This window comes from Ciconia boyciana, chromosome 3 (genome assembly GCF_034638445.1).
Source record: "Ciconia boyciana chromosome 3, ASM3463844v1, whole genome shotgun sequence".
Lineage (NCBI taxonomy): Eukaryota > Metazoa > Chordata > Aves > Ciconiiformes > Ciconiidae > Ciconia > Ciconia boyciana.
In genome coordinates this window covers 50866651-50888951 of record NC_132936.1, presented here as the reverse complement: position 1 = coordinate 50888951, position 22301 = coordinate 50866651, and the positions used below count along the sequence as shown (strand labels likewise).

Sequence of the window (22301 nt, the reverse complement as noted above, 5' to 3'; positions counted from 1 at the left end):
TATGCAAGCATTTAAGTTATACATAGCAAACTTTTCTAAAACTGGTAACAGGCATTCTTATTATATTAGAGTGTATTAGTTAAGATAATGATTAATTTACATTTGTAGTTATAATTAACATGCGTTACGAAATCGGAATTGCTTTCCACATACAGCATGTGTGCACTTTTATACTTTTCTACATGGGTTTCACACTAATTTTTTTTCAGTTGTCAGAACTTATTACATTAGATACGGGAGTTTGAAGAGTAGAGAGTTATTTTTTTAGTTATGAACAGCAGAACAACAGTATTTTTTTCTGGTGGACTTTATTTATTTGTTTATTTAAGTCAGAACTTGAAAGTGATCAATCAGACTTTCTTTAGGAGTGATTGCAAAGGCAGAGAACTGCCTTGATCTTACATTATCAGCAAGATCTTTTCTCTTTGCATCGTGCTTTTTACAATGGTCACAGTCATAAGACAGGTAGGGAAAGCATCCTCCAAGGCCAACACATGAGTAATGGTTAGGTGGTAAATAGAGGAGGAGACTGCACATCATGGGATGATTTGACTTAGGCTTATGATTCAATTCTGTTTTATATATCAATCACTAGGTACACTTTTATGCCACTTTTAAGTGGCATTATGCATTATACTCGGTGATATGAGACCAAAATACATTTAGAGTATGATTTGCAATTTGCTCCCTTACTCATAAAATCTTTTGTACCTAAGTGCTTTAAATCCTTAAGGCTTCAGTACATATTTCTGCACTTTTGGGTAGGCACGTTTTTGATAAATGGGTCACATTTTTTGCTCTACTTGCACAACCAGCATCAGGGCAGTAGTTAGTACTAAATGCACAGAGAAACATTCCAAAACCTTCTTTTTAAGGTACTCTTCCATGCTTTGGAACTCGCAGCATTGCACTATGCATTGAGGTTCCCTGTTAGCCATGGGTAATACCATTTTAATGTTGAATGTTGTTGCCAAAATGGTACAGTGATACAGTTAAGTGTCATAACGTGGTCAGTCTTTTGAATAGAGGCTTGTGTCTAGGTGATACCAATGGAAGTAGGGAGTGTTAAGTCCCTTCACTGAGCTGTCTCGTTTCTCATCTAATCTGATGAGAAGAAGGGAGAGCAGGATCTGTGGGAAGGGGATTTGGCCAATAGTGACAGCCAAGGAGTGCTGGGATCCCCCCCTTCTTTCCCTGTCCCCTCGTGCTCTGGCCCACTGCTTTTCTTCCCACTTACCCTCCAGCGTGACATAACCTGGTGACTAGATCACTCTTCTAGGATTTGGGGCACCTGAATTCTTGTCTCTGCTGCAAAATCAAGAGCAGGAAAGTAAAAAAAAAAAAAAAAAGAAACCCAGGTTTTCTGGCTCCCAAATACCTCTTTAAGCGTTGTGCCATTGGTAAGTGAAATACCCTACACTTTTGGACTTTTGAGAGTCCCAAAGTACTGAGCATGTTCTGAAAATGGCTGTTGACTCTTAGCCAGTAGGCCAGATGCAGAGGAGTTCCTAGTGCAGCAGTCCCAGCAGGGCTCAAAAGGTTTTGTGTATGTGGTCCACCAGAAACTTGGTATCTAGAGTCTATAACCACCTACAAGTTTAGCTGGTAGCTGAGGGGGATTTCTGGATCTTGCTGCAAATCACAAGATCACAAATCAAACACACTTGGATTGGTGTCTAGAGTTAGACTGTAATGTGTATTCAATTTATAAGAAGTAGCTTAAATTGAAACAGGAGGACATAATGCTGTATATCACATCAGTTCTCTGCAAAAATAGGCTTGTACATTAGTTTAAAAAGAATAGTATCCTCGTTTACATGATTGCAAGTCTGGGTATTTTTATTCCTTTCCCTTAGAAGAACAAAGCTTTAATCACCTTAAGAAAACCGTCCTTTTTGGTTTGTCTTTTTTAACTGTTTCAAAGGTGTCAGGGTGTGTGGGTGAGTCTGGAGGGCTGAGCCCAAAGGAATGTTTCTGTCTTCCCAGGTGAGCGCTGGCATCACACAGGCTCCGTTGCGTGACACCTAGCAGTGGCTCAGCACAAGTATCTGTACAGTACCAGCACTAGTAGCTATCAAGGCAGTTTAGATGGGAAGGTGAGTACATGCTGATACATCAGCAAGGTGTTTATTTTTGAGACATTGATTGCATAGAAGTTATGAACTACATACTGTTTTCCAGAAGACCATTCTCAAAAGATGAAATGTAGGCAGTAAAATCTAATGATCTATTGTTTGTGTTCTGAGGATGGGGTCCGTTTACCTCTTCTTCCTTGATTGTTGAATTTGTCCAAGTGCTATATATCTTACTCTTTATCCTACATTAGATAAGTTTAGCTAATGACTACACTAGAAGCAGACTCCCATTAGTCAAAGGCAGTGAGAGTGAGAGTACTAGCTATTCGCTTCATTTTTAATGTTCAGAGGTGTAGGATCCATAATCAGGGTTATAAGAGTTATGCTTTCTGAGTTTTACCCATGCATAAATGGGTTTTATGCTTATGCTTTATGTTTTAGCATAAGCATAAAGAAACAGTGTGTTCGTTTACCTGTTGTAGGCCTGTTTTGTTAGGTGTTTCGGAACTGTTCACACATTCTTTGGAATTTGACTTTATACAAGATAGAAAACAAAGAACCCATAGAAAATGCTTCTAAAATAACTTGGTTCACAAATTAAAATATTTACAAGCAAAATCCTGAAACTTGAAGTTTAAGGTTTATGTTCATATTTTGTAAAGCGTGATTTTTTTTGGTCAGTTCAGGTGGAAATACAAGAAGTTTCAGCTAAAATTCAGACCTACAGGTGCTTATGCTACAGCTCCAGTCAACTTCATTAGGATCAAGATCTGGCTGTTGACGTAGCTGCTGTTGTAGGTGTTTGATATGTTTTGGAATCCTCCTTCCAGATCCTCTTTTCACCAGAAAATAGGATGTACTGCAGCATCCTTCTGTATCCCAGGAAGATAAAGCTGCCAAGGCTGGTTGCTCTGCCAGTCATGGCTGCAGACCTGGGCTCCCAACTTCAGCACAGGGTGTTCACTCCTTCCTACAACTAGCTAACTGCTGTCCTGTAGATAGGATTGAGTCAGTATTAGGCTAAGGATGATAAATATATTTATCTTCTGTTTTGAAAAAAGACATATAAGGTAAGAATGAAATATGTTTGTATACCTAACATGACAAAGAACAACTGTCAGGTGTTTGCTTTACTGGATGGATTTCTTACTCGATTGCTTTTTGCACTATTTTGTCCCAAGTGTTTTTAGGACTCTTTTTACTCCAGCTTTGTTTATTCTCACAATCTGGGCCAGAATGCTACCTCAGAACAGCTTTTGACACTGGTGCTTCTTCTACGGAGGCAATAATTATTATTCATAAGTACTGATTCACTGCAAATGGTATTTTAAAGAATCTGAAATGTTTTCTCTCTAGTGGACTTCAAACAATCAACAAAATTATTCTTAACCTTACATAGACAGGCATACATGCGTGGACATGCTCACGCAAGCACACAGATTTTCCCTTTCCCGTACGCCCTAATTTCCTATGGAAGTGATGATACAGTTGCTCTGTTGATATCTCCGTGTCGCTCACTACTCACTTGTGAGTCCATTGCTACCCAGATTTGAAGCGAGATGGTGGTGGTGTAAATAGATGATAAGTGAAGTTTAATGAATGGTTGAACCAAGCCAGCAGCTTGCTGGTATGAGAGAGGGAGAGATTTTAATTCCTCCTTTCTGTCCCAGACCTCATGCATGCTCCTGAGCTGGGCCCAATTACTTGCCTTACCCTTTACCTCTCTGAATTAGAAGTAACCCAGCAAAGAAAGAAGTGAATTGTTTTCTGTCAGTTTATCAAGCTGGAAGAGCTCCCTGAAGATTAAGGTGGGCACCCATGCTTGACCAAGGGAGTAGGTGGGACTATGAGGCAGGAAATCAGAGAGGCAGTTGAATCCTGTCTCTTGACAAAAGCTGTTACATGTGCTTAATTTTCTCATAATACCTAAGTTCTTAAAAATCTCACAAAGAAGACAGGAAACCAGATAAGGAGAAAGTTATTACTAGGGCTCCTAAAAAGGAAAAGGTTGGAACTCATGCTTTGTTTGGCACCAGAGAGTACAAATATGAAACCCAGTCTTCCTAGGCTTCATTGATTCTGATGCTGGTTTTGACTATTTGCTTTTAATTGTATTCCAGCAGTTTTCAAATGAAAAAAAATTCAAAATAAGTAATAACACTTTGTTTCAAATTTGTGAAACAATGCTTTGACTTAATGTTATTTGACCTGAGTGTGGGATAGCTTTGGTCTTCCCGATGTTGCCTCCTTTAGAAAGTTAACTATTAACCAGGGTATGTGCTGTGCTTTAGTTTTCACTTTTTTCCAGTTTTAAAGAGTGGCTATTCAGATCCTCATTTATCTTCTCCTTCCAGCTTGCTTGTATTGTCTCAGAGGAATTCTCCTAAAGCATTTTTCCTATTTGAATAGCAGTAATAGCAGGAGTTAGAAGGAAAATATAATTCCCTATATCCCCTCCTAAATATTTTGTGTTGTTCCGCTCGCTGCCACCTTATAGTCTTTCCTTCTGGCTCTGTGTTTACTATCTTTTAGTGTTTTGCTCTGATAGAGCAGTCTAGGATTATCTGGAAAACCATTTTGATTTCCATTGCAGAATATTCTGTAGTGGTATCGGCTGATTTGCTTACTGTCACCTTAGGCCCTCATGAAAAGACTCTGTGTCACACTTCTTGAGCACTGGCACATGTTGGTCTTGTACCACATCCCTCAGAGCTAAGCCTAGTGCAGTGTGGAAAAGTGTAAGAAAGATCTAGGCACTGAATATCAATGTATCTGGGATATCAGGGCAAAATATGAACTTCTAGTACTATGTGCTTTTCTTAAGGTCCAACGTAGATTTTTGATGGTGCTGTATGAAGTACACTGTCTTAGGATTTGTCATAAAGAGCTGTAGTGGCTGTGTCTGAATTCATAAATACTGTTGAGCCAGTAAGACTGGGTATTAACCCTCACGAGTGCTTATCAGGTGGTTTAGAAGTTGGTGTGGACCACTTAGTTTCATGCTGTTATGTCTCTACAGAGTTTGCAAAAGTTTAAGTGAAGTGATTATAGTACTGTTAAGCTGGCATAGTTTATAGGTGGATCAATTCATAAATGCAAGTCCTGAAATAGGAGATTATGGTGGGTAAAAGGAGTAGATATCTAAGGAGTTTGTAGTAGCTCTACGTCCAACTGAGAGAGACTTTTTCTGGTGACGTGATGATGAAGACAATCTCACGTTATCCTCTTGAGGATGCCCTTTACAAGGCTGTATATAGGGGCTGTGTTGAAGATCAGCACGTCAAAGGGTATTTTGGCTTCTAGAGTGGCCCAGTATGAGCTGATTTTATAACTCCATGCATCTTTTGTTTGGGTGTGTGTGCTACCCATTGTAGTGCAATCGTACAAAATCTTACCCAGAATAGGATCTCATACTTACCATTAACAGCCGTCAGCTGCTAATGAAGAAACATTCACAGCTACACAGCATTCAAGTGTTTACAGAGTTTTTTAACAGTATTTTGAGATTAAAAAAAAAAAATTCTATTCACCACTGTTCAGAAGAGAGGTAGAGACGACTTTTCCTCCAAAACAGATTCTCTGCCTCTTTCTCTCCCCATCTCTCTTTTAAATTTCATTATAATTTCCACTCCTGGGCTGTACATACACTTTTGATTGATTGGTTTTATTCACTTGCTCCAGCCAGAGAGAAGCCTGCCTTGATTTCAGGCCTTGGCTAAAGGATAGGCAGGAACAGTTGAAAGAAAACTATCTGAAAGAAGAATGTAACTGTGGAAAATGTAAAGTAATAATATTCTGGGGCCAAGTAAACATAGTGCTGTATGTAGATGAACATGAGCGGTGTGTGCCAGTTTACCAGTCACCAGTTTATTAGTTGAGAGTGTCAGTTTGCAGCTGAGTGCCCTGTAATGGTATGTGAGATCTGATTAGGTTGTTTGCTTTGTAGATCTCCAAAAGATTTAGAATATCTTTTAGGAACAAGTCCACAGATTGACGTTTGCCCCCAAGTAACTTACAAAATTAGTTTTCAAGGAAACAGAAATACAGCTGAGTTTTTCATGTGAGAAGTAATGCTAAAATCATGCTAGAATAATACATATATTTGTTTTTTCTTACAAAAAACATTCTTGCATTATTTAGAGGCTGACAGAAAAAAATTAATTACTGTAGATCTGCAGATTGCTCTGCTTGAATTGATGCAATCCGTATCAAAAGATCAAAGATTTTTAAAGGAAAACTTACTCCAGCATGTATATTACAGTTTATGATGAGTTTTCATTCTGTGATGACTTTGGGTCACCCACAATGACAATATAAAAACATTTGACTGTAATAAGAAGTAGTGACTTAGTACAGGATAGAGAGTTAACTTAATACAGTTAACTTCCATTTATATACTGCCAAGATATAATCTTTATAGAGAAGGTTAAAATTACTTTTACTTTTCTCCATACTAGAAGAAGACATATAGTTTTAAATATTTTCCTAGCTGCTGTATAGCTGTATGTTGTCTGCAGTATAGTTTGCATGTTGACAGGTCTATAGATGGCCATGAAATTTACTGAAAATAGCTAGTTATTACAAATATACAGACTGGAAATTATCTGTAGGCTGTTAATGTCCAGTGGCTCTAGACTAAAAGTAATTATAAAACCAGATGTAGATATTTCCTAATTCCAGAAGATGCTGATATTTATTTTTGTATTTTTGTTTTGTTCCTTAGTGAGATAGAAGATGAATTCAGCTGAAATCACTGATGATGATGAAGGTAAAATATTATGTTTTGTGTCATTTATGATCAGGCAAAAATACTTGTTGAATTAAAGCCTTTGCAACCTGATAAAGAATGCACTTGGATCAAGACAAATTACATTAATGTTTTTTAAAAAGCTATCTAAAATACACTATTATCTTTGTTACTCATTATATTTGCTGCTCCACATCCTTCCTCCCCTTCCAAAAAAATCTTTCTACTGTAACTGTATTTGTTTATACTTCAGACTCTTCTTTGGGGAAGAAACTCATTTACTGGATGACTGAATGGTTCCTAACATAATAAAAACTTGACTTTGGGGTGGCCTCAGCATACGCTTATCGTACAAGTCATAAAAAATAATGATGTTCTTCAAAACACATTTTCATAAAAAGAAAGAAACCACAAAATATTATATTAAGGGTGTCATGGTTTTCTGGAGAGAGTGCTTTATCTTTCTAAACCTTCTCTTTTTCCAGTAAAAATTCCTAAAAAAAATGTTGTGAAAGTAGAAACAGAAGACGAAGATGAAGCTCTGGACTGCTCAGTAACATCCAGATCTGCTGAGAAACACTCACCGGATGGCACAGTTACTTGCCTACAGGATTCCAACAAACGGAAACAGACCTCACTTGGTTGTGATGGTTCAGGGAGCCAGCAAGATGTCTTACCCAGTGTGAAGAAAAGACGCTTTACACAAGAGGTGACTTCTCTATGCATGACTGTGTGATTTTTCTGTTCATATTTCATAGCCTAAATTCATTGCTGCTATAAGCAAAATGCAAGTCATTTAACTAGATTTGCATTAGTAATGAGTTTGAGGCAAATACGGCTAATCTTAACCCAGTTTGCACACATTGCTTGTCTGGGTATTTCTTTAAATAACATGGGAGCGATCGTATCTATGAAATACAGTTACAGGTTAATTAATTCATGTGAAGTATATTTTTGTTGTTTGTCAGAGAATGTAGGAGCAGGTAGTGATTTGGATTATATGAACGTGACTCTGATTACAGTCCCTCTCATGTCACACAGTCCTTCAGCTGGATCCTCAGTGGTAGAATCAGGGCTGTAATTCTTCCTTCTGTGACAAAGGTTTTGATGTCAGTGAGACAAGTATAAATTTGTGTATTATTTGAAAGATAAAAATGCAGGAATGCAGAACACTTCAGCATATCAAGAGCAGAATGTATTACAACTTCGGGTGCAGCATCCCACTTGTGACAATCCAGATGTTTGTCCAGTTGGTGAAGGAGATGTCCAGTCTCTTCTGTTAGCCTATTCTAGTGTTTCACCTCTCTAGCAATTGGAGATTTCCATTAATCTGTGCTGAAACTGAGCAAGTTTCTTTTTGTCCTTGTTCTTTTCAGTAGGGAGAGCAGTGATCATCTGTTCCTAGAAAAGTCTTCTGCACATGGGAAAATTGGTGTGATGTTGTCCACACTCAGCCCTTGCTTTCCAAGACTAAAATTCTGTTTTTTCAGCTCTTCTTCAGGAGTCACCTTATATTTTTGTTGTTCTCTTTGAGATTCCTGAAAGGGTAGTGTCCAGTGTTGGATAGTCACATCTCTTCTAACACCCTCTAGAGCAGTATAATGACCTCCTGTTTTTCACACTCAGCACTTTATTAAAATAACCTAGATTCAAATTCATCCTCTTTTGAATAACTTCAGGCCCTGGGTTATATTTAGTTTATGACCTACTCTAATGCACATATCCTTTTCTGCTGTTCTGCTACCTAGCCAGTTATTCCATGTTGTATTTGTGCATTTCATTTCTCCTTTTTAGCCATAGCTCTTCATATTTCTTTTTCTTGACTGTCGTCTCTCTGACTTCTTGGGGCTGTTTTTTTCCCTGAATGCCTGTGGTAGGTAGGTTTTAATCTTATTACACGGTTTCTTTCTTTTCCTTTCTCTTTTTCTTTTTACAATTGTTTTACTTACATTCAGACTCTTAAAGGAGCTTCATAATGGTCTCTGAACTGTGCTTGCTTTGGATTTTACTGTTTGCTGTTTGCCTTTAATAAATTTTTAAATTTAATTTGAAATTAATTATAACTTTGGACTTAAAATATCAGAAAGTGACCCAGTAACAATGATGAAAATTCATTCTTGACTGACCCCAATGAATCAGCATGTTTAGTTAAATAACCAACCAGAAATAGTCTCTCAATCATAACAACATTTTTAAAGTTAATTACTTTTCTAGTACCAATATTTAGTTTTAAGTTAATGACTTAATTAACTATTTCTTTTTAAACAGAGGACAAAATGTTAATTATTTTTGAGAATATTGTGCTTGTAGTATATTTTTGCTACACATCACATAGGCATCTATGTATGATATAAGCAGAGCTGTACTTTTTATGTTATATAACTGTACTATTGGACTGGTGATTATATTACTAAATGACTTTCTATCAGAACACATTTTGCCTTTTTTAAAATTTTGATTGTCACTTCATAACCAGAAGTTCATTTTCCCTAATTTTCTTTAAAAAAAAGAAGTGTAGAAGATTGTAAGTTTAAAAAAATTGTGTGCAAGACATTTCCAAGTCCTCGTGTTTGATAGGATCTTTTTATATATTTCTTGCTCATATATGTATTCTTTCTTACTCATATGCCAGAATATTATGCTCTGTATTCTTACAGATATTTAGACTTTCTTTATTAAGCATAATAAAGGTCATAAATTAGCTGGACTTTAGCACTGAACAGAGCAATAACTAAACAACTTTTAGAACTTGGCTTAGGACTCCGAGAGATAATGTGAGAGGCTATTTCACAATTACTTATATTGGTCGATGTTTACCAAAATACTGCATTTTGCAAATGTTCAAAGAATGCATATAATATAAAAAGTTGCTGTGCAAATGTAGTATAAAAAGCAGCACTATTACATGTACATTGAGTCTCATAGGACAATATCTTTACTTATTTTTTGATGGTACATTAAAACTGATCATCTTAAATGGGTGTAGTATTATCTGAAATACATTGATGTTTGAAGATCAGTGTTACAGAAAACTTATTAAAAATATTAAATACTAGTTTAATTGGAGAATTTACAAAAAGCCATGTATTTATGCTGTGGATAGTGCTGTTTCCAGATGGAAACTGTATAAAGACAAGATAATTAAAAACAAAAAGGAAAGAAAACGAGGATGCATCTGAAATAGAAAATCCTTAAATATAGGCCCAAATGTGTTGTCATCTGTTAGTCAAGCACTGACTATGTGTTTCTGAAATGCACATAACCAAATCCGTCCCGCAACCAGATCCAAACACTGTGAGCTGCATTAGTGAAAGGGCAGAAGTTCTGCTGCCATCGCAGCAGAGATCAGCTGTAGTTCTTAGAGTGAACACCACTTCTCCTCCTCCAGAGCACTGTGTCCAAAACTGAGAATGCAAACTTTCACAGTACTCACTGTCAAAGTTCAATAAGATACTTAAGACAATGAAATTGTGCTGTTTAATACACATTGTAGTATTGCTTTGCCCTGGCTCTGTGTGTGAGGTGTGCATTAATAGAAGTTACCCCCACATTGGCAAGTTTTATTATATAATTAATTAGGGAAAAGGTACAGCAGGAGTTCTGACGAGAACTGACAGACAACTGGTGGCCCGTGGCAAGCTGTTTAGTAGAGAAGGAATTGAATGAATCATGCTCTGTATCTGAAGGAATATTTGAAATATTCTCTGTAAACAGGAGTGTTATTGGAAGAGCTAGCTACTTAGGTAGCAGGTCTCACTGTATGTGTAAGAAATGTATTATCCGGAATTGCAGGGGTTTTTTGTTCTTTTGATCTAAAATGGTAAAAGACATTTGTAATTCAGTCTGGGTGTCTGACTGGGGAGCAGAGCTATGTTTATTGTCAGCGGAGATTCTCATGACCTGCTTTCAGGTGATGTCTATTTGGGAGAGCTCTATTACCATCTGGAAATACCTCTGTTTCTCCACGGACAAGTACAGGTGGGGTATAACGACTTCAGTCCCAGCGTAGGAGCCTAGTTAGGTGGGAGCAATGTGGATCTCAGTCTGCTCACAATTCAGTCTCTTGTGTTCTGGTATTTTACAAGTCAGAAAGAGCTGATTTAGTTAGGGTATGTCATAGCACTTGCTGGGGTAAAAGTTGCCCTTTAATAGCTGGTGGTGTTACAGGACTCTGGTTCCTTGCTGTCCTCATAGCAAATGTGCTTTAATATGAGCAGGACTGGAGGGACGGTCTTCTAAATGGGACCTGGAAGTCAGGTGTCCTAGGCACCACCATGGCTAGGGATTCTGTGCACTGTGAAATACATTGCTTTTGTGTTATGCTTCCATTTTATCATCTGTCCATCCACACAGCTTTGGATGTGAAAACACAAGGTTTCATAGGGTTGTGTGATGTGAATGAGAGCAGAACTTGGAAATACAACTTTAATTGAGTCTGCTCATTTCTAAACTTGGAGTGGAAACCAGCTTGTTCTTTCTGAGCCTCTTTTGAGTATACATTGCATTAGAAATGAAAAAGTAATTAGATTCAATTTGTCACTGCAGTAAGCAGATGCCAAGTGTGAGTACACATAGGGACCAGATTAATTTCATGAGTGTTACAGTTTTGTTTTTTCAGAAAGGAACCTTAATTCAAGTCCTTCACTGTAGGACGTAGTGGGATCTTCACTAGAATTTCAAATCGCTTGTGGCTCTCAGCTCAGACCTCGTCTGTGTTCCATTTGTTTTAATACTTGAATGCAAATTCTGTGGTTTTTATCTAATTAATGTTCTGTGGAACAAGCCAAGCAAAATGTTTCAGTACAGTCTTCTCTAAAATCTGTGAGTGTTTTCTCATGTTTGAATTCTGTATGTTGGATTTTGATCCTGTGGTATCTACTTAACTTCTTAAGAATTATTTGCAATATCCATGTGTTTGCAAAAAAACCCAACCCACCCAAGCCCTGCATATTTGCTGTGAGTTGATGAAAATGCTTGCTTCCATTTTCAAGCAATGAGGAAGAGTTAGAAATTATCGAGAACATTAATTCCTTAAGAGCTCTTTTTTTTCTTTTTAAATACAAATAATTTAGAAAATTAGAAACCCATGAGTCTAAACTTCCCTGTCTTTCAGAAATAAAGAAATCTTAGGCTTCCCTTTTAAAAAGACAATACCAAGGTACTTTTCACTTTGTTTTTAAGTTTTTATTATTTAAATAGAATACTTTTAAAAAATTACGGTCATTCTTAGAACTTGTTTAGGAGTTGTACACCATTATAAAGATTTTAAAAACCCTTTCACATGAGAAAGAAAATAAGCATAATTTTGGTGTCTTATAGCCTTTGTGGTATTTTCAAAAGCTAACCTAAAGAGCGTGCTGGAACGTTAAATGCAGTTGTTGGAGGCAGTGGCAAGGTCACAGGACTAGGAGTCAGAAAATCTAGATTCTATTCTTGGCTCTGTTGCTGACTTGTTGCCACCCAAATTCTCTACAGCCCAAGATCCTCATATGCAAGGTGAAGCATAATGACACTTAATTTGGGAGAGTATTTAGAGCTCTGTGGGTAAAGAGTACTAAGGATTATTATTGCATTTCTATTCCATGGAGAAAGCCATGAGCCAAAACAAACAAAACCCCCCCCCCAATAATTATTTACTGTATTTTAATTTTTCCTAGTGAATTTATTAATTTTGATGTATTTAACACAACTAAGTCCTCTGGAGAAAATTAGACTTTGCATATTTATTTAACAATGGCTGCTTAAGGGGCACATATTTATAGCTAATATTTTTAAGGCAGTCTTACTAATACAATATTTATTCATTCAAAGGGCCCCCTTTCAAACATGAAGAACAGAGATACTGGCTCACCCACTCAGGTAAGTGCAGAGCAGCCAAACAAGAACAAGAATCCTAACGTAACGTGGCTCTGTGAAGAAGAATCCTTCAGTGACATAACCACTCCATCTTATAAAAAACCTCTCTATGGCATCTCACACAAAATCACAGAGAAGAAGAACCCACCAGGAGCCGAGCAGTTTGCTTCTTACGAGTTGTTTGAAAAAATCAACCCCAGCAGTCCCTCACATCTGCGGACTTTGAACGACCAACGCAAAAGGGACTCGGCCGCAGCCATTGCCATAACAGCGGCCGCTGCAGATTCTGACCCAAATATATATTCTTTGATACAGAAAATGTTTTACACGCTTAACACCCTCAATACCAATATGACTCAGCTTCACAGTAAAGTTGACCTTTTGTCTCTGGAGGTTAGCAGAATTAAAAAGCAAGTCAGTCCAGCAGAGTCTGTTGCAGACTTCAAGCCTCCCCCAGAGTACCAGCTGACTTCTGCGGAGCTCAAACAAATCATGGATCAAAGCACGTCAGGCGGAGACCTAGCTTGCCGGTTGCTAGTACAGCTCTTCCCAGAGCTCTTCAGCGACGATGAGTTCAGCAGAAGCTGCAGTGCATGTGGCTTTCTCAACAAAAGGAAACTTGAATCTCTTCATCTGCAGCTTATCCGTAACTATGTGGAAGTTTGTTATCCTTCTGTGAAGAATACAGCTGTGTGGCAGGTGGAGTGTTTGCCTCAAGTCAATGATTTTTTCAATAGATTTTGGGCTCAAAGGGAAATGGAAAACAGTCAGCAAAATGGTCAGTCGTCCAGTTTTTATGAGACTGAGCAGGTCGAATCCTCTCATTTTATGGAGGATAAAGAGCAGGAGGAAGCTTTATCCTTGGACAGGAGTAATGCCATTGCCTCAGATTACATGCTGGATGCTCAGGATCTCAATGAATTTTTAGATGAAGCTTCTTCTCCAGGGGAATTTTCTGTTTTTTTGTTACACAGATTGTTTCCGGAACTCTTTGACCACAGAAAATTAGCTGAAAGGTACAGCTGCTTTGGAGACTCTGGAAAACAACTGCTGGATCCTCATCGGCTTCAAATAATCCGTAGGTACACTGAAATTTACTTTCCAGATGTGCAAGAAGAAGAAGCCTGGTTGCAGCAATGTGTTCAGCGACTAAACGATGAGCTTGAAAATACGTATATGGATGGAAGTGAATGTGATCAGATGAGAGATGACTGTTACGATTCTTCTGGTTTACCAGATGATGTATCAATCATAAAAGTGGAAGACAGTTTTGAATATGAAAAACCTGGCAGACGCTCAAAAAAAATTTGGCTTGTACCCATAGACTTTGACAAACTTGACTTTCCCCCTCCTGACTTTGATGTCCCTGTCCCAGATTACCTGTTGAACAAAGAACAGATTAAAAGTATATACGAAAGCAGTCTTTCCATAGGCAATTTTGCCTCTCGATTGCTTGTTCTCTTATTTCCTGAACTGTTTACTCATGAAAACTTACGGAAGCAATACAACTGTAGTGGATCTTTAGGCAAGAAACAGCTCGACCCCACTAGAATTAAATTAATTCGACACTATGTGCAGATACTGTACCCCAGAGCAAAGAACGACAGAGTGTGGACATTGGAGTTTGTTGGGAAGCTTGACGAGAGGTGTCGACGAAGAGACACGGAGCAAAGGCGCACGTACCAACAGCAACGGAAAATCCACGTGCCGGGGCCCGACAGGAGGGAATTTCTCAGCTATGCAATAAACCCCGAGAGGTTTCGAGAAGAATTTGAAGGGCCGCCACTGCCACCGGAAAGAAGCAGCAAGGATTTTTGCAAGATACCACTCGATGAACTCGTTGTTCCTAATCCAGACTTCCCTGTGCCTTCTCTGTATTTGCTGTCTGATAAGGAGGTAAGAGAAATAGTGCAGCAGAGCCTGTCGGTCGGCAACTTTGCTGCCAGGCTTCTCGTAAGACTCTTTCCCGAACTCTTTACTCCGGAGAATCTCAGACTGCAATACAACCATTCAGGTGCTTGTAACAAAAAACAGCTTGATCCTATCAGACTGAGACTGATCCGTCATTACGTGGAGGCAGTTTACCCTGTGGAGAAAATGGAAGAAGTATGGCATTATGAATGTATACCGAGCATTGATGAGAGATGCCGGCGTCCTAACAGAAAAAAGTGTGATATACTGAAAAAAGCAAAGAAAGCAAAAAAGTGACAGGCCCTTTAAATTCCTAAGACTTTGACCACTAAATTATTGTCAGGATTATGCTTTGGTTTAGACTGAGGGGCCTGTTGGGAGCTGAGGGTGCTCAGCATCTAGGACAGTCAGGCACTAAGTTTGTTGCGTTTTAATGTGTGTGTTGCATCTATGTGGGCACCGCAGCAGTGGGAAGTGGCTTACTACATTTGTACATGGGTAAAGACCATAAGTGATTGGTGATAGAGCTATCGATGACTCGCTAAGAGCATGATTTTCACTGGTGCAAGTACATGTATTGAAACTGTATTACTCCACTCCCCATTTCTGCATCTTCCTTTTTTATCACTTTCTAATAATAAGGAATATTTTTTTTTAAATTGTTGTGCTCTTCAGGGGCAGTTTTTTGTTATACCCTTATAAACAGTCTTGTTAGTTAATTTGGAGTTTAAATTTAAACTTAATTTAAATTTGAAAGTGCCATATTCATTGGAAATCATTGGAATATTAGACTTTGCTTCTACAGTAATTGCAGATTCACATTTGTTTTGTTCTTGATGATACTGAGATACTGAAAATAATAATACCGTGTCAAAGAATGGGTCAGAATGGTGTCATTTACATTTTTGACTGTTACCCAGGTTTTATTTCTAAAATGAAGAAGTAACTGTTGAAGAATTGAGACGTGAGCATAGACACAATGTGAATGTTTGGGTTTTTTTTTTTTTATATTGACACCACAAGCTTGATCCTGCCCCTGTGAGTTCTTTTTTTGTTTTGTCCAGTGTCACTGCTGGTGTGACTGAGGATGGCTCGTCTGAATAAAGCCAGCAGAACAGACCCAAGCCTATACCCGTGGAATGTCTTGCCATCGCCTGCTTGCCACTCTATTTGTAAAATAACAAAGACAACAACAACAACAAAAAGACCCGAAACAAGAACTTAGAAAAATTTTAGACCTTACTCTCTATTAAAATCATGATTCCAAAGGTTTCCAGTATTCATATTGAATTGCATATATAAAAAGATTGGTTTTGTGATGGAATTCAGTGTTTCAGGGTCCCCACATATGAGCTGTGGTAATGTAACTTATTCTTTGCGTGAATGCAGCACCATCTGGATATTTCGGGTGTAGGGATATTGAATTCTCTCACGTTGCCAAATTGATTTATTGTAATTAGTAGCTATATGGAGACATAACTGTGTATGTATAATTTAGGTTGATATGGTCAAGTTTGCATCATTAATATGTTCAAATCTAACAAAGACCACCCAGAACCCAATGTGAATTTGCTGTATGACTTGTCAATGGAGATTGCTGCTTTAAAACTAGTTTTCCTCTCTCTTTTTTTTTTTTTCTTTTCTCTTTTGATACTGATGGAAATGGTGAGAGAGAGTCAGACATGGATTTTTAAGACAGTAAAGACAGTGATCGCTTACTGACCATTGCTGGAACACCTTGGAGCATTTGTTGATGCTCTCTGTGGTCCTTTTTTGTTGTTTACTTAGATGGGTCATAGTATCAAATTTAAGTCAGTTCCAGTGTAATTTTCTATTTTAGCATTTGTAACAAGGTACAAAATACTTGATATTTTTACTTCAGATTTTTAGAATTTATTGTTCTTAGAGTCATATTGGTCCCTTTCTTTTAAAAGCAAAACAAAACGTTTTTTCCTAATGGCAAGAACTAGTAAAAGTATTATGTTAAACCGGGAGTAAATCATAGTAGATCGTAGCATTTGCTCATTTTCCCCATATGCTAGCAACATTCTCAAAGAATGTATGAAGAAAGTCATGAATGTACTAAATAATACACTGATACTGTTTATATCCATTTAAATGTTTCCTGTTGGTTTAAATAATAGCAGACCATGCACAAAATGGATATCAGAGCAAATATGGCTATAATAAAATGAAAACATTTTACCAAAGATAAAGAACTGGTACCACAATGTCTGCATCTTATCTTTCATTTTAGGGCATAAATTTAGCCAATTGAATGTATCGGAAACCAAGACTTTCTCTTGTAATTGTATGCTACCTAGCACCTCTGTGAAATTTTTTACATGCACTTTTATGGGAGATATAAAATGACAGAAATTATTAACAGCTGCTTAATCTGTTGTGAATGGCTGGCCAGAAGGTAAGAAATATAATTATATTTTCTTATCTTAATGTCATACACGTTTCACCATTTAGTGATGTCGAAGCTCCCAGAAGAATTCAATATATATTAAACTTTTCTACAATTGACAGATGTTACTAGCTAGCATGCAAATTTGAGACATACTGACTTTTACTGTAGATGTTGACATTGAGTCAAAAAATCAGTCCATTCATATTATCTGCTAAGTAGTGCAAAAACAATTTTCACCTTTTAAAATTACATTTTTGAAAGTGGGTATAGAAAGATTTTCATTGTGTTTTTCTCTTAACTTCTGTCTAATTGCTGTGTACATTCCTTTTATCTCATTCTTCACAACCCTTTCATGATTCGTTTGATTGTATGTTTTATGACTGATATCAAGAAAATACAGACATATGAATAGTGACATAGTTCACTAATGAAAGCTCTTGCAGTGCATCTGAAGTACAGCCACTTCATCCAGTTGGTCAGTCTTGTAAATAAATTAAAGGTATATTATTTTCATACAAGGGGAATGTTGTCTGGTGATTGCTTGAATATGAGCAGGAATTTTTTTTCCTATAAAGTCTGTTACTAAGATCTGAGATAACCGTAGCTAGTCAGACAGTACATAAATGAAAATACCCTGGTTTGCTGCAGCCATTTAAAAAGATTTTTCTGTCTTTCAGACTTTTTTTGTTTAAAAGAATAAACTTGTCGTTTTGAAAGTGAGGCTATGATAGGAAGATTGCTCGATATTGAAGTATTTGGAACATACATAGCCATGCACACACTGACTTCCTATAGCTGAACGTTCCTTTCTACCTACCAGGTCAGTAAACCCTGTTAAAGTGAATATCAAGTGTCTCTATCTACTTCTTATAGTTTAAATATATGAGCTTTGGATAAGCACTGAATAGCCCACTTCTAACAGCTTTTTAAAAGAAACAGTGTAATATATCATAGCTCTGTATTTTTGTGTCTTACCCATTTTCTACAAATTAAAAACTTACTTAGAAGCTCTGTAAAAGATGTAAAACAGCACAACCAAAGGGAGATCAAGTATGCATCAGTTTATTGCCTGTTAACTGTATTCAGCTGACAGAGTCAACAAGAAGTTTGCAAATTAGAAAAATCTTCACTTGAAGTCAACCACTTTGTTATGCTAATGCATTACAGCCACCAAAGTCTTTCATGTTCTAGGAAATGTTTGTGACTGGCTTTTCTTATCTTCAAAATGCATAGAATTTATTTCTAGATACATTTTTTAAAATCTGTAATTTGTCTCTTATCAATTATTGTTTGATATTTATATTATGTTATAGCAGTGAGAAACAGAGAATTGTGTGCTCAACGCTCTACAAAGGCACACCAGGTATAATTTCGTGCTGGAAGGGGCTAACACGAATTCTACAGCCCCAAGAAGCACAGAAAATAATATGCAGGTTTTATTCATAATTTATTTTTATTCAGATTTTGTTTCACTGATTAAAGGGATGTGAAACAGCTGAAAAATTCAATGTCTTAAGCTTGCTTGTACTGAGGATGGGGCGTAAGTTGACAAGTGTTCTTACTTAGAATGCATATTTTAGTTGATTGCACTTAAAATCTATGGGAGAACAAGTGTGGTAGGTTCATGCCTATGATTTTTCTGAGTAAATCAAACAAACTCCATCGCTGTCATTGCCAAAATTTCGTCACTTCCTTGGTTTGACTTTCTGATTTTTTCCATTGTTACTGCAACTCAGTTGGCACCAATGTAGTTACGTTTTTTTTCTCAGGAACATGCTGAAAACATATTTTTAAATGTGAAGTTGTTTAATAGCTGAAGTGATGGTTTAGTTCCCTCTCTTAATTCTCTCTTATGATTGTCTTTGCTAAGAATGACAGAAAAAGAAAGAAACCCCCATTTGTTTGTCTTCATTCTTTCCTACCTGCTTTTTTGTCCTAGTAAATATTAAGATAGATAAATTTCTAGACAGTTCTTTTGAAATCCTTATTTTACCCCCACCATTATAAAAGTAATTCAACTAAACTTCTCACTGGTAATGATAGTTTTAATTTCTGAGAGAAATTTCTTACAGAATACATAATACTCATCATTATCTTTGTCACAGCTCATATAAATCCTGTTGTGAGAGGTCATCTCTCCTGCAGCAGAGCGCTGGCTGAAGGAGCTGCCCTGGGCTGGCCAGTCCCAGTGCTGGAAGCAGATGACTCCTCACAAAATCAGAACTCCATCATATTCACAACATTTTCCTTATACCTCATCTGATTGGCTGGAGATTAGCCCCTACGCTGTATTATTTTTATCCAGCATATTCCTTTTCATTTTTGTTGTTTTCTAGATGCTGTCTTTTCTAGGTAGTGGCCATAAAAGCCTGTGACATGGGCAGACCACCTGCTTACGCCGTTTCCTGATCTGTTCCATGATGGGGCTGTGGTCACCACTGAGCATTTTTCTTTCATTAACAATTCGGAAAGAAGAACTTTGATTCTCACAAGAAGGGAAGAGCTGTAGTAGAAAGGAAATAAAGCTGTTCAGTAGAATATGACATGTTCTTTTCCTACTTCTCCCCTTTCTCCCCCCCCCGCCCCCAAAGGCAACCATGAATAGAACAAACCTGTTCTTTTTTTTTTTTTACTAGGTTTTCCATATTTTCTATTTTAAAATTTAGCATGACTTCCCAGCCAAAAAATGGGCAAAATCACCATGTATCCAATCACACTAAAATTTGTGTTAATAGATGGAAACAAATTGTGATTGCTGAAGACTGGAGGAAGATCAGCTAATTAATATCTACACACACACACAAATGTCAAGTAATCATTCCTAATTTCCTTCCCAGATTTCATTATGGCAAAACAACTGTTTGTCATTCAAGAGGCATTTTGTAGTGTTGTGTGTTAGTGCTCACTTCTGTGGGAGGCAAAATACTCCTTTAATCGTTATGCTTTCAGGAATGTACCACTTCAGTTAGCTCATAAGGTAGTGTGTTAGCAAGGTCTACAGATGTTTCCTGTGAAAAGAAAATCCCAAGGTACCTCTCAGCAGGAGGAACAAGTCACTCAATAGGATTGCATCCTGTATTTGAGATTCGATCCCTTGTATAAAACCCAGGAGTTTGGTTTTATGTCATGTGATGCTGTCCCTTGTCTCTCTTGCTCCCTATCTCTCCTTGTTCCAAGAATTAAAAAAACCCACGGTCTCCTTGAAGTGCTTGTCTATATGTGCATTGAATACTCAAGTGCTGGAAACTGAAGAATTTTTTAGCTTCAGCAGTACTCAGTACACACACCCCTTTTGCATTCCTGTCCCCATGCATGCCATCGTAGAATGACCACCACAATTGGCCTGCACAGGCTGTTGAGCACTGTAATTTGGTATGTGCTGAAGGTAGACTGTCCTGTTCTGACATGCCATTACAGAGAAAAAAAACAACCCCAAGAAACAACCCCCCCCCCCCAAAATAAAACCCAGAAACACTTTGGTGGTTTTCTGTTCTATGGAAAAAAGAATTGCCTATTATTTTGGGGGGCCAGAGGGGTCAGAGTATAACCGCCTTCTCTCTGTGTTGATCTGTAGGCAGCAGAACTTGGAACCTATTCAGGAGTGTTGGTATGTGCCTGCTTTAGTTGACCAGGCTGACTCTTCTGCCAGACCCGAGTCCAGCTCCGGTGTGAGCAATTCCCCGCTATTCCTTCACAGGATCCTCCCGCGCCCTGCTCCGTAACGCAGGCTGGCCCATGTGCAGCACATGCTGCAGCGTGTAACATTGCTCCTGCAGCGGGTGAAACACGCAAAGCTGTCAGATAATGCTGCGTGCTGTGCCAGTGACAGCTGGGTCCTGTACCCACAACCTGACGGTGCCTGCCTCTGGCAGGACCAGGCAAAGTCTTCGGGATAGGTCATCCCTCTGTGCAAGGGCAGGTATGCTGGCCATTCTGGGCTCCACGCCTGACAACCAGCGTAAGGTTGGATTCGTCTGTGGTTAATGCAGAGGTGGCTTGGACAGCATAGTCATCTGGACAGCCTCCAGTGAACTTGTCAGTCACTTCTCAAGCCATCCAGACCTCCCTTTATGACCTCTCAGCAGTATCTCCACGAGGAAGCCCTTTCATACAGATCCTCCACTATGCAGACTAAGACTGGCAGATGCCCATGTCCTGGAGCAGGAAATTCATTACAGCAGTGACAGAAGGGCAGAAGCAGCAATCACTTACCCAATTCACTGCCCGTACCCTGAACTCGGAGCAGGAGAAGTATTTGTGTGTCTCTCACCCCTGAGTGGCACTAGAGATTTGGTAGTTGACTAGTGACAGATCCTCTGTTTTGGAAAGATCATTAAAACTTTTGTTTGACCACTTCTTACTACTTTGCCATGTCACCTGACCAGACACTTGACCATGTTATCAGATGGACTCAATCACCTTAAAGTCGTGGCTGATGAAGGGAAGATACACGGGTGATTCCCAGATAAGTTTATGTATGCTTTACATACAGTCTATGCGAGCCTACCTTGTCTAAAAGCTCCCTGAAGGTCCGGCAAAAACTGTGGCTGTGATGTGCCTGTTCCTACACCTCCCAGAATGCGTGCTGGCTCTGCTTGCCTGGCACTCGCGTCAGTCATTAACCAAGCCTTGCCCTTTTTTTAGCTCACAGTCCAAATGTTTAAAGGCTGCAGAAACAAGCGCAACCTGCTCAGCAATGTCTGGCCCCAATAAAAAGGTCTGATCAATAGAGAAGCTTATCCAGGACAGCTCAATGTAGCCAAGCGCAAGAGCTACTCACCTTCCTGCTGTCATAGTTTTCCTCTGAGATAACCCTGCTGTGACTGCAGCTTTCTTTTCTGAAGCCAACGGGTACAGTTCTCTCTCCAACCATTTCAATCCTGAATCCACAGAGGCTGCTCTCACCCATCACAAGACTCCTTAAGAAGGCTGCCTTTCTTTTCTTTTCCTTTGCTGAGACCACTAGTGGATCAACACTTAAAACCTACGAAAGCCTGTTTCTACCTTCATCTGTCAGTGAAGACCTGGTTTTGGTGGCAGTCACAGAATAACAGAATGGTTTGAGTTGGAAGGGATCTTAAAGATCATCTAGTCCGCGCCCCCCGCCATGGGCAGGGACATCTTTAACTAGACCAGGTTGCTCAAAGCCCCATCCACCCTGACCTTGAGCACTTCCAATGATGGGCCATCCACAACTTCTCTGGGCAACCTGGTCCAGTGTCTCACTACCTTCATCATAAAAAATTTCTTCCTTATACCCAATCTAAACCTATCCTCTTTCAGTTTAAAACTAGTG

The 22301-nt window shown here is 38.5% G+C and overlaps 1 protein-coding gene across 9 annotated transcripts in view; it reads left to right on the top strand.

Annotated features, from left to right (window-relative positions):
* Positions 1 to 22301, top strand: part of BEND3 (BEN domain containing 3) — a 44892-nt gene that overhangs the window by 4404 nt on the left and 18187 nt on the right. For 3 of the 9 annotated variants that reach the window (XR_012041437.1, XR_012041436.1, XR_012041440.1), the window contains exons 2-6: positions 1987 to 2096; positions 6799 to 6843; positions 7308 to 7531; positions 12634 to 14574; positions 17683 to 17825. Coding sequence is in view for 3 of the 9 variants with exons in the window: in XM_072855600.1 (XP_072711701.1) it covers positions 6810 to 6843; positions 7308 to 7531; positions 12634 to 14886 (2511 nt within the window). In the remaining 6 variants the exon portion in view is untranslated. The other 6 variants (XR_012041439.1, XR_012041435.1, XR_012041438.1 and 3 more) reach the window with 6 other exon arrangements.